The 17515-nt window shown below is 36.0% G+C and overlaps 1 protein-coding gene across 9 annotated transcripts in view; it reads right to left on the minus strand.

The window, feature by feature from the left end:
* DZIP3 (DAZ interacting zinc finger protein 3) overlaps positions 1-17515 on the minus strand; it is a 108893-nt gene that overhangs the window by 14275 nt on the left and 77103 nt on the right. For 8 of the 9 annotated variants that reach the window (XR_003681147.2, XM_028493641.2, XM_028493667.1 and 5 more), the window contains 6 exons: positions 13869-14034; positions 12299-12394; positions 12022-12149; positions 5385-5453; positions 2852-2948; positions 863-966 (listed from right to left, as the gene is read on the minus strand). Coding sequence is in view for 8 of the 9 variants with exons in the window: in XM_028493641.2 (XP_028349442.1) it covers positions 863-966; positions 2852-2948; positions 5385-5453; positions 12022-12149; positions 12299-12394; positions 13869-14034 (660 nt within the window). In the remaining variant the exon portion in view is untranslated. The remainder of the gene's footprint in view (positions 1-862; positions 967-2851; positions 2949-5384; positions 5454-12021; positions 12150-12298; positions 12395-13868; positions 14035-17515) is intronic. The other variant, XM_028493649.1, reaches the window with a different exon arrangement.

The raw sequence follows: 17515 nt of genomic DNA on the forward strand, positions 1-17515 counted from the left end.
AAAAGGCTCTATCTGTTAAAACATCCCCACCCAAGTATCACCTGGCACAAATGAGCATAACAAGTTATCACTGAGATCATCTCATACAAAGAAGCTTGATAATATTCTAATTTATAGAGCATCCTTTCTCCCTCTAGCAAGCAAAGATAGACTGATCACTTACAACAGTGCTTCCCTGACATGAATGCACATCAGCGTCTCCTGGGAATCTTGTTAAACATCAGAGATTCTGATTCTTTAGAATTGAAGAATAATGATGATCATATTAAAATAATAATCATTAAAAGTAGTGATGCTTTGGTCCCAGAGATTTTAATCTAATTAATTCCTTAAGTTCAAAGGTGTACCCCATAAAATTATAAACTGAAGAATCCCATGCAGCCTGCCTAAAATTTGAAAACCACTCATTTGTAGCACAGCAGGAAACTGCCTTTAACACGGTTTTAGGTGTTAATACTGATTTTTCCCTCAATGTATTTTTCCAAAGGTATTTAAAATCAAGCTTTAAGAGAGAAAAGAATTAGAAAAAAGTTTTCCAATTAGAATCCACCTTGTTTTGTAAATATCTGGTCTTTATGCATGTCTCTGACTGAGACTTTTGATCTGTTTCATTGTGGAGGAAGGGAAAAATCTGCCATCAGCTATTACTGCATTTAGTAGACTACTCAGTGCTACAGCAGGAGCAACAAAGTAAAAGCTCAAAGTGACTAAATGACATCTGAAGTTTAAAAAAACAATGGCTTCTTCACTCTAAAGACTCTGATGTCATATATGTAAAACACATCACAGATTACATTCAACCTTGGAGCCACCTGTGAGTACCTCAGAGACCAAGACACATTAAGGAAGAGGGAGAGGTTACCTTGCTGCCATGTGAGTCGCCCTGGCAAGCTGACTGAGGCATTCCTTTTCAGTCTGCTCTAGATGAAGCAAACCAAAATCTCTACGACACTGTAAGAAATATACCTACAGATTTTTGAGAGAAAGAGAAAGAAGTTAAAGATGTCCTTGTAAATGAACACATTCTTTCCTCAAACATTTCAAGTAAATTTAAAGTTATTTTTTTTCAATCTCTTCCAACAACACCTGAGCTTCTTTCCTGCCCATAACACATTTTAAAGCTCTTTGATCAATTCTGAAATTCTAATATTTTTATTTGAAAGTTACTGGGTTGGGAAACATTTCAGAACATTAGTTTTTAAACTTGCATATGCACTGGAATCATCTCAGAAACTTAAAAAAATGATGTCTTGGTTTCAGAGATTCTAATTTAATTGATACTAGGTGTAGCCTGGGAAACGGGTTTTTTTTTTTAAATTTCTGAATATCTTTTTTTATGTCATTGATTTTTTTAAATAAACATTTATTTATTTACTTTTGGCTGCGTTGGGTCTTCATTGCTATGCGCAGGCTTTCTCTAGTTGCTGCGAGTGGGGGCTACTCTTCGTTGCGGTGCACGGGCTTCTCATTGCGGTGGCTTTTCTTGTTGTGGAGCACGGGTTCTAGGAGTATGGGCTTCAGTAGTTGTGGCATGTGAGCTCAGTAGTTATGGCTCACAGGCTCTAGAGTGCAGGCTCAGTAGTTGTGACACATGGGCTTAGCTGCTCCGGGGCATGCAGTATCTTCCTGGACCAGGGCTTGAACCCGTATCCCCTGCATTGGCAGATGGATTCTTAACCACTGCACCACCAGGGAAGCCCCAAAAAGGCGTTTTTAAAAGCTCTCAGATAACTCTATTATGCAGCAAGTGTGTTTAAGAACACTCAAAAGAAGTCCTCCTATTTGATTTTTTTTTAATTGATGAAGGAGTAAGAAAACAATCAGACCCTACAGGACTATGCTGTCCAAATGGGCCTTGGAGGTCATCTAGGCCGATGTCTCTCCAACAGTGGGAATCCCTTCCAACTATTATTGATGCATGGTCATTTGGCCTCTGTTTTTTCCTATTGATCACTCAATATTCACTGAAAATAGCTCATTATACTCTTAGACAGCATTAAGTGTTTCTAAAATTAATAATGGAAGTAGAAAGGAACTTTCTGATTAAAAGCAGTAAAAAACCAAGTCTACAAACTTGAACTCTTAAGGTAATCTGAGCTTTTTTTTTTTTCCGGGTAAATTTAATACTCCAATACTTTACTGTCCAGGGATTTTTGGTGCAGATATCACCCCTTGATTGTTGAGCTCTGGATTCCAGAGTACTCTGCTGAAAATTAGACCTTACCATGACAAAGGTGAGAAGGTCTGTAATGCTTTTAATGTCAACAAGTTCTCCAAAATTTGAATTTTATTGTACATCAAGTTTGGTTATCTATAAGTAAAAATTACATACATACATACAATCACATTTCTTTTGAGAGATCCTAGCTGTGGTGTTCTACAATAACTTAGAAGAAACTAGATGCCTTTCTGGGGAAAGAGGTAAGTTGGTTTCCAACACTGGAATGTATGGTGTGTATGTGTTTTTGGAAGATCTATGTAGTTAAATAGCAAAGAAAGGAGATATTATGGCAGCAGTGAAATGTTATTCTTAGAAGTTTGGCTTAGTCACCTGGATTAATGAGAATTTTCTAAGACGTCTATATTTGCTATACATACTGAAGCAAAACAATTTCTTGGAGTCATTTGGGGGAAAACAACATAAGATCATCAATCTTCAAGTAAAAATATACAAAATGCCAACAAGTCAAAAAAGCACAAGAGTTTGAGCTGTGTTTTTCTGGCTGGTCCTCAGATGTCTTAATTCTGTTTATTCAAAAAACAATCTTTTAAAAATTCTTTAGTATACTAGTACACTAGTAAAACTTCACTCCTCAACCCCATCTCTCTCTCCCTCTTTCTTTTTTTTTACCTCAGCTGTTAAAGCTCTGCTAGTTTCTGCATTCAGTTTGTTTAAGTATGTTTTAATTGTGCTTTCCAGATTATGCTTCTCCATTTCCCACTGAGATCTGAAATATATGATAAAGAGTCAGTAACACTGCAGCAAGGACAGACTTTTCAACTTTATTCAGGAGGCAGACAGATACAAGCTATTCAATGAATAGGAAATGATTTCCTAGAAAGTATACAGCATATAAAAGCAATAGAAGACATTACTTAACTCTTACTGTTACCCTTTACTATCATGAATGTGGAGGGTTTAAAGTTGTCATTTAAACCTTGGTTCTGAAATCAAGTTGTCTGAAGATGAATCTGACCTCCACAACTTATTAAATGTGCAACCATGGGCAAGTTACTTCTCTATACCTCAGTTTCCTCACATATAAAAATGGAGAAAATTATATTACTTACCTCAAAGAGTTGTGAAAATTCATTCAGATAATATACATAAAGCACTTTGTGTTTGGCACATACTAAGTACTAAATAAATGTTAGCTATTATTATTAATAAATTTTACATAAAATAAAGTTTCTACAAGCCTTTTTGTGTCCTAACTATAGCAACCACAAAAGTTTTTATTATCCCTGTCATAAAGCTAAGTCACTGTATTAAAATATTTTACTGTTTATCTCAGTGCTCACATTCAGTACCTTAGAATGAAAACAATTCCCATGGCTTGAGAAGGAGAAGGAGATGATAAGGATATTATTTATGAAGGACATTATGGAAAATGGCTACCTCTGAGGTTTCTCTTTTTCCTATTCCATTTCAGCTTCCTACACTTGAGCCCCAGAATGCTAGAGCATACAAACCAAATTATGTTTCTAATGAAAGCAATTAATTGGACGTATAACATTTTTGTAATAAGGACTTTCACAAAGGCTTTCCTCAATGTTTTATTATTAGAAACAGCTGGATGCTTGAGTACCTGACAAACATTGATGAGAAGCCTGATAAGACAATATGTTGTTACTATCAATAAGGCCAGATTATTTTGAGGGGAAAAATTATAAAATATTCAAGGAGTCAACAAAAAGGAATTATGATGCCACTGAATACTGTGCAAAACTTGCCTGCGAGAGAAAAAATAGATAAATTGAACTTCATCAAAATCAACTGTGCTTCTAAGGACATGATCAAGGAAGTGAAAAGACAACCCACAGAATGGAAGAAAATATTTGAAAATCATGTATCTGACAAGGAACTGTATCCAGAATATACAAAAAACTCTTAAAGCTTTTAACTAAAAGAGAAACAACCCAATATTAAAAATAGTCAAAGGAAGTAAATGGACATTTCTCCAAGTAGATACTCAAATAGCCAATAAGTACATGAAAAGATACTCAACATAATTAATTATTAAGAAAATGCAAATCAAAACCAGAAAGACATACCACTTTACAAACACTACAATGGGTGAAATAAAGACAGGTAAAGTAATAAGTCTTGGTGAGAATGTGGAGAATTGGAACACTCATCCATTCCTGCTGGGATTATAAAATGGTGCAGTCACTTGGAAAACAGTTTGGCAGTTCCTCCAAAAGTTAAACAGAGTTTACTGCATGTCTCAGCAATTCTACTCTTAGGTATATACCCAAGAGAATTGAAAACATATGTCCACACAAAAATTTGTAGACAAATGTTCATACCAACCTTATTCATAACAGCCAAAAATGGACACAAACCAAATGTCCATTAACTGATGAAAAGGTAAGCAAAGTGTGGTATATCCATACAATGGAACATTATTTGTCCATAAAAAGGAATGAGCACTGATACATGCTAAAACACGATGAACCTTGAAAACATTACGTTAAGTGAAAGAAGTTAATCAAAAGAGGCCATATATTATTATATGATTCCTTTTATATGAAATGTCCAGAATAAGTAAATCCACAGAGACAAAAAAATAGACTAGTGGTTCCCAGAAGCTGGGGGACAAGAGAATGGGGGAGTGACTTCTAATGGACCCAGGGTTTCTTTTTAGGGTGAGAAAAATGTTCTGGAATTAGATAGTGATGATGGTTGTACACCTCTGTACATATACTACAAACCAAGGAATAGTATGCTTTAACAGGGTGAATTTTATTCTATATGAATTAGATCTCAAAACAGCTATTATAAAAAATATGTGAATCAGAACAAAACTTACCCAGTTTCATAAAGCAGTCACACCTAGTAGTACTGATTACAGTAAAGAAAAAAGAATTCATAAGCCCTAGTTCCTGACAGTAGTTTGTCGTGGCACCACAACTTTGCTGATTTAATCACTCTCAGCAGTTTTCCAGGGCCAGAGGCAAGGTGAACATTCCTCCCTATTTGCCTAGGACACTTCCAGCTTTTATCTGTTGTCCCAGTGTAATTATTAATACTGCTCAGTATCATGCTGAAAAGTGCCCCAGTTTGGATGACAAGTTATATGGCTACCTTAGCCAGAATATGCTGAATGGAATCCACAGTTTCAGAGAGGGTGCACTCAACCAAAGCAACAGCTGTTTGTTACCTTTTCATAGAAAGTTGCTCTTTAAGGTTCTTGATTTCATTATCTTTAGCATGGCTCTGACGCTGTAATCTAAGAAAAGAAGAAAGAACACCATAAAATGTTAGAAATTATTTATCATTAACAGAACAACCCTACTTGTAGCTGAGGAGGGACTAAGTATGTCCATTTGGGGCCATAAATCTTGAGCCTGAAAATAACTGGACTCCTCTACTTTATTCTTCTAAGATTTATCTTTCTTATGTCTGATGTCCGATTTACTGACTTTACAAAGAAAGAACTAAGTTCTAACCCTGAAAATTAGAAAGCCAAACTGAAGAGTTATATCGTATCCCCAGCTCAATGACTCAGAAAAATGACTTTAGCTCTTTGTTCTTTAGTTTACTCACTAGAAAACAGAGATGGCATCTTGTGATGTTCTAGGCCTATGGTGGGATTGAGAACTTCAAATTCCTTAAAGAGATAGTATATCAAATCATGCAAACTATTAAAGACTTAAGTTCTGAAAGAAATCAGATCTTAAATACAGAAGCAATGAGGCTGTGTACAAATAAGAATTTTAATTAAAACTATAAATTATGGGGCTTCCCTGGGGGCACAGTGGTTGAGAATCTATCTGCCTGCCAATGCAGGGGACATGGGTTCGAGCCCTGGTCTGGGAAGATCCCACATGCCGTGGAGCAACTAGGCCTGTGAGCCACAACTACTGAGTCTGCGCGTCTGGAGCCTGTGCTCCGCAACAAGAGAGGCCGCAACAGTGACAGGCCCGGGCACCACGATGAAGAGTGGCCCCCACTCGCCGCAACTAGAGAAAGCCCTTGCACAGAAACGAAGATCCAACACACCCCCAAATAAATAAATAAATGAATTTATTAAAAAACCCCCAAAAAACTATAAATGATAACAGGGGAGTCACTCACATGACCTAATCAACAGAAGACTGGGTAAAAATTTTGTATACATCAGAAAACATAACCCATGATTAGCTTAATAACTGACATGCAAAAAACGATTAAAGGAAATGCAAAGTAATACTTTTGGGGTTGACATATATTCACATACCATTTTTGATGTTCTTCCCTTGTGCCGCATTTTTATTTACCACCTGTTAATCTGCTTCAATATGAAGAGATTTATAGCAAAAGCACATTTCTCTTTAAGTCTCTGATATGTTCAGACACTTGGGATATATACGAGTTTTGGTTTATATAAACTATGGAATGATAAAGCCTTAAAACACTGACATTACATGTTGGCTGGATTGCTCACCACTAGATTTCAGAGACCACCTACTTACGTTTAAGCATCTTGGAAGCTGTAGAGACTTACAATGAATGTTGTATTCAACTGATAAATGCAATGAAAAGAAAACAGGTCTGTTTAGATACAAAAGAGATCATGTTCTTGAGTAAAGAATAAGAAATACAAGCTTTGTTACTGTATACTCTACAGGAGTATGTAGAGAGAATTGAAAAGTAAGTTGTAAGATTTCTAAGACTGACATCTTTCTTTCCCATGTACACTTCCATTACTTCATTATTTTACCCAGCTCTAGTTTCGAGTGGGCGATAAGAACTGACAAAGCTGATCGGGAATTCAGAAGACCTAGGTTCTTAAGTAACAGAGGATAAGGTAGGCATAATTCCTATCATCCTGCTCATATATGAACCAGCTATATATGTTCAGGTAGTCATAACTAGTTAGTCCTATTTTTCTCATGAAAACCATGACAGGGTGGGATTAGATTTTGTTCTCTAAAATATCTGAAGTTCTCTAAAATATCTGAAGTTCTCAAGCTTACTCTGGCTGGCTATGAAGTTTACTATATAAATTTTACGGACAGCAGTTTCTTAACATTTATTAAGTATTGTAATTTGTGCAAAATATGTCATTTTTGTATGTCTTCTTCTTTTTTTTTTTTTTTGCGGTACGCAGGCCTCTCACTGTTGTGGCCTCTCCCGTTACGGAGCACAGGCTCCGGATGTGCAGGCTCAGCGGCCATGGCTCACGGGCCCAGCCGCTCCGCGGCATGTGGGATCTTCCCGGACCGGGGCACAAACCCGTGTCCCCTGCATCGGCAGGCAGACTCTCAACCACTGCGCCACCAGGGAAGCCCTGTATGCCTTCTTTATTAACACTGCAATTATCATCAACATATTGACCAAACATTTACTGTAGTATTGGCATTGAATTAGGCCAAAGAAAAAAGATGTTTTTGCTTCCAAATAAACAAGATGTTCTAAGATGAAAGAAATCAACATTTTACAATGAAAGAATATTTATATTTTTATCACATGCTCTTGGGACATGACCAGGTGAATTAAACAAAGAAAGGCTCAAAAGCTTATATGAGAATACACGCAACATTCATGCTTTCCTCTCTCTGGTCTGAATGCCCTCTGTCTTTTCTCCCATCTCACCCTATGTGCTAACTAGCTTAGGTACAACACTATGTCTTCAATGAAGTTCTTCCTTATCTCAACATCAAAAGTACTCTTTTTACCCCACAATATCCCTATTAAATACAGCTCCATTTGACAGTTATTTATATGCACTTTTTCAAAAAGTTGAGCTTTTTCAGATAAACATAGATTCACATGCAGGTGTAAGAAATGATACAGACAGATCCCATGTACGCTTTATCCACATTCCCCCAATGCAACATCTTGCAAAAGGACAGTATAATAACCTAGGATGTTGTCAGTGATACAGTTAAAGATAGTGAACAATTTTATCACCACAAGGACCCCTTATTTTGCCCTTTTATAGCCACAGCCACTTCCCTCCCTCTTCCATCTCCTCCTTAAAACCTTGGGACCACTAATCTAATCTATTTTTCATTTTTATCACTTTGTCATTTTTGAACTATTTGAAATTTTGTCATTTCAAGAGTGTTACAGAAATGGAATAATATAGTATATAAGCTTTGGGGATTGTTTTTTTCACTCAGCACAATTCTCTGATGTCGGCACAGTCTGTAGTGATATCACCATTTCATTCCTGAGGGTGGTAGCTTGTGTCTTCTCTTTTTTTGTCAGGTTTGCTAGAGGTTTGTCAGTTGCATGGATATTTTCAAAGAAACAACTCTTTGTTTCATGGATTTTCTCTACTGCTTTTTCTGTTTCCAATCTTTATTATTTCCATCCTTCTGCTTGTTTTGGGTCATTCTGCTTTTCTTCTTCTGGGTTCTTGAGGTTGGGAGCTTGTATTGTATTACACATTTGAAACGTCTCCCCTTTTCTAATGTGCACATTTAGTGCTATAAATCTCAGAACTGCTTTAGCTGTGTCCCACAAACTTTGACATATTGTATTTTCATGTTAATTTAATTCAACATATTTTTATTTCCCTTGAGACCTCTTCTTTGACTCATGAATTAATTAGAAGTATACTGTGTAGTTTCCACGTGTTAGCAGATTTTCCTGTTATATTTCTGTTAGTGATTTCTAGTTTGTTTCCACTGTGATCTGAGACATGCTTTTCATGATTTCAATTCTTTTAAATTTGTTGAGGTTTGTTTTATGGCCCAGAATATGGTTTATCTTGGTATATTTCCTGTGGGTATTTGAAACCATATGTATTCTGTTATTGTCTGGTAAAGTGTTCTATAAATATCAATCAGATCCTGTTGCTTGATGGTGTTGTAGAGGTCTTCTATTTCTTCTTTCAGTTCTGTCTGATTTTGCTTCATGTATTTTGAGGCTCTGTTGTTTGGTATGTACACCTTTAGGTTCTAATGTCTGTCCGGTGGAGTGATCCTTTTATCATTATGTAATGTCCTTCTTTGTCTCCAGTTTTCTTTGCTCTGAAGTCCATTTTATCTGATATTAACATAGCCACTCCTTTTTTGATTAATGTTTACATGGTATATATTTTACCATCCTTTTATTTTCAACCTATTTATGTTGTTGAAACTGAAATGTATTTCCTGTAAACAGCATATTGCTGGATCACATTTTGTTTTGTTTTTAAAATCTATTCTTCCAGTCTCTGTCTTTTAATTGATATATTTAGACCATTTATACTTAAGGTAATTATTGATATGTTAGGGCTTAAGTCTGCCATTTTATTATTTGTTTTCTGTTTGTTTCCTCTGTTTCTCTTTTCTTACTTTTTTGTGGGTTACCTGAACATTTTTTAGGATTCCATCTTAGTTTATTTATAGTGTTTTTGAGTATATCTCTTTATGCAGCTTTCTTAGTGGTTGCACTAGGTATTACAATATGAATACATAGTCTACTGGTATTGATCTTTTCTTACTTCAAGTGAAGTGTAGAAGGGCTGACTCACACTGCTTTGCTGCTGTACAGTACAGAGAGGCAGGAACTCCCTGTTGGGTGTCTCTGGCACCAGCTGGGGAAAGCAGGGGAAATGGAGAACCACCTGGCCCCAGGGTGGAGATTCAGCTCCCCATGAGAGTAGGAATAAAACCTAGTATTGACTAGTCCCACCTTGGATTGGATCACTTTGTTAAGTCTTGTTGATGCTAGGTAGAGGTAGAGGCTTAGCTCGCAGCTGGACCATATTGATGCTATCCTGGCAGAGAAACTGGAGCACCTCTTGCTTCCACTTGGTGAGGAATGGAAGATTAGCTGCCTGCTCAGTATTGCTACCCCAGCAAGGGAATCTGATTTCTGTCATCTTTTGTCAGAGTGCAGTACCTGTGTCCAAGGGGTGGTGTGGGTCTAGTGGTGTTTGGCTGGAGCAGGTGAGTAGTGCCAAAAAGGTTTCATGTTATTATATCTTCCTTTCCCTGTTCCTCTGGCTAAAGGGAACAGACTTTTCTTGGCACTTTAGTGCCCCCCCTACCCTGTGCTTACTGACAGTTGCATGTTGGAGGTTTCTGCAGTGCCCTGTCTAGGACACATGGGAGGCAATTTTAAAAAAATCACTGTCACATCATTCTTTCAAGTTCCAAGGTTTCTAGACAGTCTGCTTCCTTCTACCTTTCAGAGTCTTCCTATGTTTGCTATGTTCTATCCAGGGTGTTTAAGTTGTAAGAAGGAAGACTTGCAAGTAACAGAGCTACTACATTTTGGTGGAACTGGAGGTCCCTCTGTTATATGTAATTTTAATCCTCTCATATTAATCTATACTTTCCACTAGCTCACAGTTAATGTCTGATATGTCTTGGTATCCTTTACATGTGCCTTACATAATTCTTCGCATACTGTGGGAACTTGATAAAAGTTTGGTGAATGTTCAGCACTGAATGTTCCTTGTGTGAAGACATATACATTCCCTAAAGTGGTCTGTTTGTAGTCTCAAGCATACAAGGTAGTCTGGGTAAGGTATCAGAGTTGAAGAGGGATATCTCAGATAGCAAAGGAGAGAGGCAGGTCATCTGCATGGATGGCATTACTTTTCTGATCTCTGATACTATATAACATATTTATGGATTGGTCATTGTCTTTCAGGCTAAAAGACAAAATTTTGAATCCTGAAGTGTGGGTTCTTAAGTGATTTCAGTCAGTTTAATTTGTCCAAGCTATTTTAGGTCCACAAACCTGAAAGTGTTTGCAACTGATACCATGTTGCCAGAGCTATGGCATCCTGTTCTTCCTACAAACCCGTTCAGGGTTGGATGAAATGTTATGTGGCAGAAAATTTAAGACCAAAATCTCTGCCTAATATTTTTCCAATTTAACTATTGACATCTTGGACTCCTTACACTAAGATATTCCCTAGAATCTGTCTATTTTCCCTATTAGCAGTCTAGGAACTGCAGTGGATTTCAAATTAGAATCATGGATGACTGGTATTTTGTGGTATTACTGTTTATTAAAATAATGTGTCACAAATTATATTACTATTTCACTTCAAAATGGTTTGAGGCAGTGGTTAGTATAAACAGAATGGAGCAGGATACTCATTTTTCCCTATTAAATCAGAATTTTTAGTCTCAGGCGTTTTTAATACTTGAGGTTGTAAGAGAAATGAGACTGATGGGGTGAAAGGATTCTCCAGGAATTTGATTTGTTTCCAACCTCTTGCGCTTAGAACACAAATACTCTCAGAAACCAACATTAAAAGGTATGAATGTGAGTCAGTGATGTCTTTGAGGAATGTACTTACCATATGCTATAAAGAAACAGCCAATCATTAGTCACATTTTTACAAATTAGAGTCATGACCTGAAAGCTAATTATCATTCTCATGTAATTCTATTATCTTCACACTTATTCAGCCAATACATGAAAAGCTCGATATTTAGAGTGAGCAGTTGCTTATTTCTCAATCCAGCTGGCAAGGCAAAATATAGTGGGTTTTTAAGCAATTGCAGTCCTGTGGTTGGCAGTTCCTAATGTGCAGTCACAATGCCACCTAGTGGCTACATAGGGATTATCTTTTTTTTTTTTTTTTTTTTTTTTGTGGTATGCGGGCCTTCCTCTGTTGTGGCCTCTCCCATTGCGGAGCACAGGCTCCGGACGCGCAGGCTCAGCGGCCATGGCTCACGGGCCCAGCTGCTCCGCGGCATGTGGGATCCTCCCAGACCGGGGCGCGAACCCGGTTCCCCTGCATCGGCAGGCGGACGCGCAACCACTGCGCCACCAGGGAGGCCCAGGGATTATCTTTTAAAGGATACTGTTCATTATGGAGCAAACCCAAAATTTTCTTCTATCAAGAGATTTGCACTTACTTGGACACCTTATTGATTCCAAAAGCCACTTGTTGGTTAAGAGATGAGATGATTTTATCTTTCTTTTTAATCTGAATTTGGTTTTCTTGCCACCGAAAAGTCACTGTTTTCAATTGTCTTTTGAAGTGCTGATCAATGAAAAATATTATTTCAGTTAATTCTGTTCAAGCCACCAGAAATTTAAAGAAAAAACTGGACTCTTTAAAAATATATACCATTAAATTGAACATTTGAAGTACCTCTAACTTGCCTCAGATATAATGGCAAAAATACTTACTTCACACTGAGAGTGCAATTTACAAAGCTGCCGTTGTCGAGCAAGCTTTTGCTTCTCAGTTTCTCCATATTCTGTAGTTACCTTGCTGGTTGAGCCCTATTGAGCAAATGTAATATTCATGCTTTATTTCCCTCTTTAAAAAAGCACTAATATTATAGAAATTTAAAGGAAAAACACTACATTATTGTTACTTAAAGGGGATTTAAATTGCTGTCTAACTCATACTCATGCATTATAGGTTTCAATGCAAATACCACTTCTCTGATTAGTTTAAATAAACCTACCTCTCTCCAATTATAGCATTCACTAAACAATACCATAGTTACTTGTCTACTGCTGCTACTACTGAATAATGTTATCTGTATGCTTACCATTTTTAAAGCATTTTTTGTAATGCTTTTATTGTCATAAGAACCATATGAGGTAGGCACTCACTACTACTTTAGAGATGATAAAACTGAGTAACTGGCCCAAGGTCACACAGTAAGTGAAGGAGCCAGAATTCTAAACTCAGGCAATCTTAACTGCTAAACTACTTAATTATTACCTTAGTAATTATCACCTTAGGTTAATGTTCAACTTCTCCACTGGATTATAAATAAACACTGTGATCACAGGGACCATGTCTTAGCATAGCTCTTGACACAAAGTAAGTGCTAAGTGTTTTTTGAATAAATGAATGAATAAACATTTTTCAAAAGCTGCGTGACATTTTCGTTCTATTTTTTGAGTTCTTATAGCTGTTGGATGAAAACCAAAGGCCCCACATTTAAACTTTAGTGTGACATCCAAAGCTTAGAATATGTCATTTCAGTTAAAATATATGTATATAATTTAATTAGAAAGGAAACAAAAAGTCATGACAATTATACTAATGTACTATCAGCCAGGGAATTAACATTACTATATATTATATATTATTATACTTAAACCATGGAACAGGTTATCATATATTACCTCAGTACAGAATTCTCATGGGTAGGTTAAGCAAGTGATTTAAAAAAAAAAAAAAAAAGCTTTCTATATGTTTTGTCTCATTAAGTGCTCTGCTGAGCACTTAAATCATGTTCATATGCACCTTCCTATATAAGTATGTCATTCCCAGCACTGACTATCACCAGGAAAGGAACCAAAAAATTGTTGTTTGTTAATATTTTTTATAGATATTTCATGGTAACAAAAAGGTTTAACTTTTTGAAAAATGAAAGTAGATTTGTTTTATAAAACTATTCTTCTCATGAAATTTAATCTAATGGGATTATGCCAGGGTATTTTTTTCTTCCTTGTGGTATTTGAAAACTCTTTATAAGGAATGCATTTGTAATCAACTCTGCCCAATACTTAAAACCAGGAAATGGTCTGAGGACTAAAGTGAAAAGTTTCCAGTTCCTAGGGTTCTTTTTTATGTCAGCCATCCCTTTGTCCCTCCTTTCCTGTTTCTTCTTTTTCCTCAGAAACACAACATAAATCACTAGGTTAACATGCTGTTCAAAGAGTCATGGGGAAAAAATGGTTAACAATTGTTCTGGAAGAAGGAAGGCAGGGCTGTATCCTCTCAAATCAGGCTTACCTGCTCTATCATGTCCAGAATATGCAGTTCATCCAGGCTATAGAACTTGTCTTCAGTTGCAGAATCTTCTTGAACATCACTTGCATCATCTTTCATAAATCCACTGATTGAGTATAGATTTGCTTGTTCTTTCTTCAACTGCTCTTCCTTACCTATCATATTTGGGCTATAGTGGTGACATAATCAATGTGATCTTTTATAACTGTATAGTGCTTTTCATCTAAGCCATTATTACCCAAATTAATATTGTACTGGTCTCATGAGATGCTCAGATCAGAAGCGCTCATAGTCAAAGAAAGTTTGGACAGTGCTCATACTGTGTATTTCTTTTGAAGATTCACAATGAATTTTAGCATATTTCAGATAGCACTCAACTGAGGTACCTATTCTGTTCATAGTAGTGTTTTTAAGAACTATCAGAACATGGATTTCACTTTTCAAATTATAACTATTAACATCAGGTACTTTGAGAAACAATACTTTGGGAAATACTGACAAGCATGTCTACATCTGCTATATTATTTAATCATCACATCATTCTTGACAAGTAGGTTGGTTTAATCAACTTCAGTGCTTAGGTCCCATGTACATTTAAATAAAGGGCTGTAAACAGCAATATAAAGTAGATTAAAATGGAGGTTTCTTTGTAACAGGACTTTAAAAAAAACTGTAGTGATAATGAATTTCAGTAACTAGGAACCACTGAGAAAACAATGAAAATATTACATGTACAATGGCAATTAACTCATTTTTATACCTATGTCTAAAATTTAAATGCATGCCACTATCCTTTCAGTTGGCCCACTATTTAGTAGCTATGAATTTCCTTCCTAATCTCATTGAACAATAACAAGAAATAGTACTTTTATTTATAGGATGATATGTATTACTTAATTTTATAAGTGAAAGAAAATTATTTTTATTTTATTATTAGAAAGAAAATAGATAACTCCAGGATGCATTAGTACTTATTTTAGGCCACTGAGACCTAGAAAAAAAATGATATCTAACGCTTGTAGAATAACTTGTGAAACACTATAAAACAGTCATTAGGTATCACTGAAATAGTCTAGGCTGACTCAAATATTTTGGAAAGTTCAATGAAATAAACTGCTTGTGTACACCACAGTTCCAAAACCCAATCAGTTTTCCATATTGCTTAAAAAGCTGTTAAAAAATTACATTTTTCTGACACCCCAACACTGTAAAAATATGAATCTGTATTTTTGAAAAGCTCCAAAGGATTATTCCTAAATTTTTAAAGTATGATAATAGCATGGTGATAATATAGGAAAATATTCATCTCTTATTAAAGAGATGCAAACTGAATCATGTACAGGTAAAATTATATGATGTTTGGGACTGAAAACATTCAAAAAAGAACAAAATGTTAAGGGAAGAATGAAGCAAATATGGAAAAACAGTGATAAATGTTGAATCAGGATGATAGGTATACATACTAATGTAGATATATTATTCTCTTTACTTTTGTGTGTATTTGAAAATTCTCATTTAAAAACAAAGCTCGCTGCATGATTTGATGATCATCCAGGTTTGGGTCTATGCTGTAAGTCAAAATGAGCAAAATGACTGATAATATTGTTTCATTTTTAGTAAGTAATTTTTATGGTATCTAGACATAGCATGAAAACACACACACACACACACAAAACTATCGGAGAGGGCAGACAGCAGAAGCAAGAAGAACTACAATCCTGCAGCCTGTGGATCAAAAACCACATTCACAGAAAGACACACCAGGTGAAAAGGCAGAGGGCTATGTACCAGATGAAGGAACAAGATAAAACACCAGAAAAACAACTGAATGAAGCAGAGATAGGTAACTTTCCAGAAAAAGAATTCAAAATAATGATAGTGAAGATGATCCAAGACCTCAGAAAAAGAATGGAGGCAAACATCGAGAAGATGCAAGAAATATTTAACAAAGACATAGAAGAATTAAAGAACAAACAAACAGAGATGAACAATACAATAACTGAAATGAAAAATATACTAGAAGGAATCAATAGCAGAATAACTGGGGCAGAAGAATGGATAAGTGACCTGGAAGACAGAATGGTGGAATTCACTGCTGTGGAAAAGAGTAAAGAAAAAAGAATAAAAAGAAATGAAGACAGCTTGAGAGACCTCTGGGACAACATTAAACGCAACAACATTCTTATTATAGAGGTCCCAGATGGAGCAGAGAGAAAGAAAGGACCAGAGAAAATATTTGAAGAGATTATAGTCAAAAACTTCCCTAACATGGAAAAGGAAATAGCACCAAGTGCAGGAAGTGCATAGAGTCCCATACAGGATAAACCCAAGGAGAAACACCCCGAGACACATAGTACTCAAATTGCCAAAAATTAAAGACAAAGAAAAATTATTGAAAGCAGCAAGGAAAAACGACAACATACAAGGGAACTCCCATAAGGTTAACAGCTGATTTCTCAACAGAAACTCTCCAAGCCAGAAGGCAGCAGCATGATACATTTAAAGTGATGAAAGGGAAGAACCTACATGAAGATTACTCTAGCCAGCAAAGATCTCATTCAGATTTGACAAAGAAATCAAAAGCTTCACAGACAAGCAAAAGCTAAGAGAATTCAGCACCACCAAACCAGCTCTACAACAAATGCTAAAGGAACTTCTCTAAGTGGGAAACACAAGAGAAGAAAAGGACCTATACAAAAAAACCCAAAACAATTAAGAAAATAGTCATAGGAACATACATATTGATAATTACCTTAAACGTGAATGGATTAAATGCTCCAACGTAGCAATACTCATATCAGATAAAATAGACTTTAAAATAAAGAATGTTACAAGAGACAAGGAAGGACACTACATAATGATCAAGGGATCAATCCAAGAAGAAGATATAACAATTATAAGTATACATGCACCCAACATAGGAGCACCTCAATACATAAAGCAACTGCTAACAGGTATAAAAAAAGAAACGGACAGTAACACAATAATAATGGGTGACTTTAACACCTCACTTACACCAATGGACAGATCGTCCAAACAGAAAATTAATAGGGAAACACAAGCTTTCAATGACACAACAGACCAGATAGATTTAATTGATATTTTTAGGACATTCCACCCAAAAACAGCAGATTACGCTTTCTTCTCAAGTGCGCACGGAACATTCTCCAGGATTGATAACATCTTGGGTCCCAAATCAAGCCACAGTGAACTTAAGAAAATTGAAATCATATGAAGCATCTTTAATGACCACAACGCTATGAGATTAGAAATCAATTACAGGGTAAAAAATGTAAAAAACACAAACACATGGAGGTTAAACAATACATAATTAAATAACCAAGAGATCACTGAAGAAATCAAAGAGGAAATCAAAATACACCTACAGAAAATGACAATGAAAACACGACAATCCAAAACCTATAGGATGCAGCAAAAGCAGTTCTAACAGGGAAGTTTATAGCTATACAAGCCTACCTCAAGAAACAAGAAAAATCTCAAACAATCTAATGTTACACCTAAAGGAACTAGAGAGAGAAGAACAAACAAAACCCAAAGTTAGCAGAAGGAAAGAAATCATAAAGATCAGAGCAGAAATAAATGAAAGAGAAACAAAGAAAACAATAGCAAAGATCAATAAAACTAAAAGC

The sequence above is a fragment of the Physeter macrocephalus genome, chromosome 1 (genome assembly GCF_002837175.3).
Source record: "Physeter macrocephalus isolate SW-GA chromosome 1, ASM283717v5, whole genome shotgun sequence".
Classification (NCBI taxonomy): domain Eukaryota; kingdom Metazoa; phylum Chordata; class Mammalia; order Artiodactyla; family Physeteridae; genus Physeter; species Physeter macrocephalus.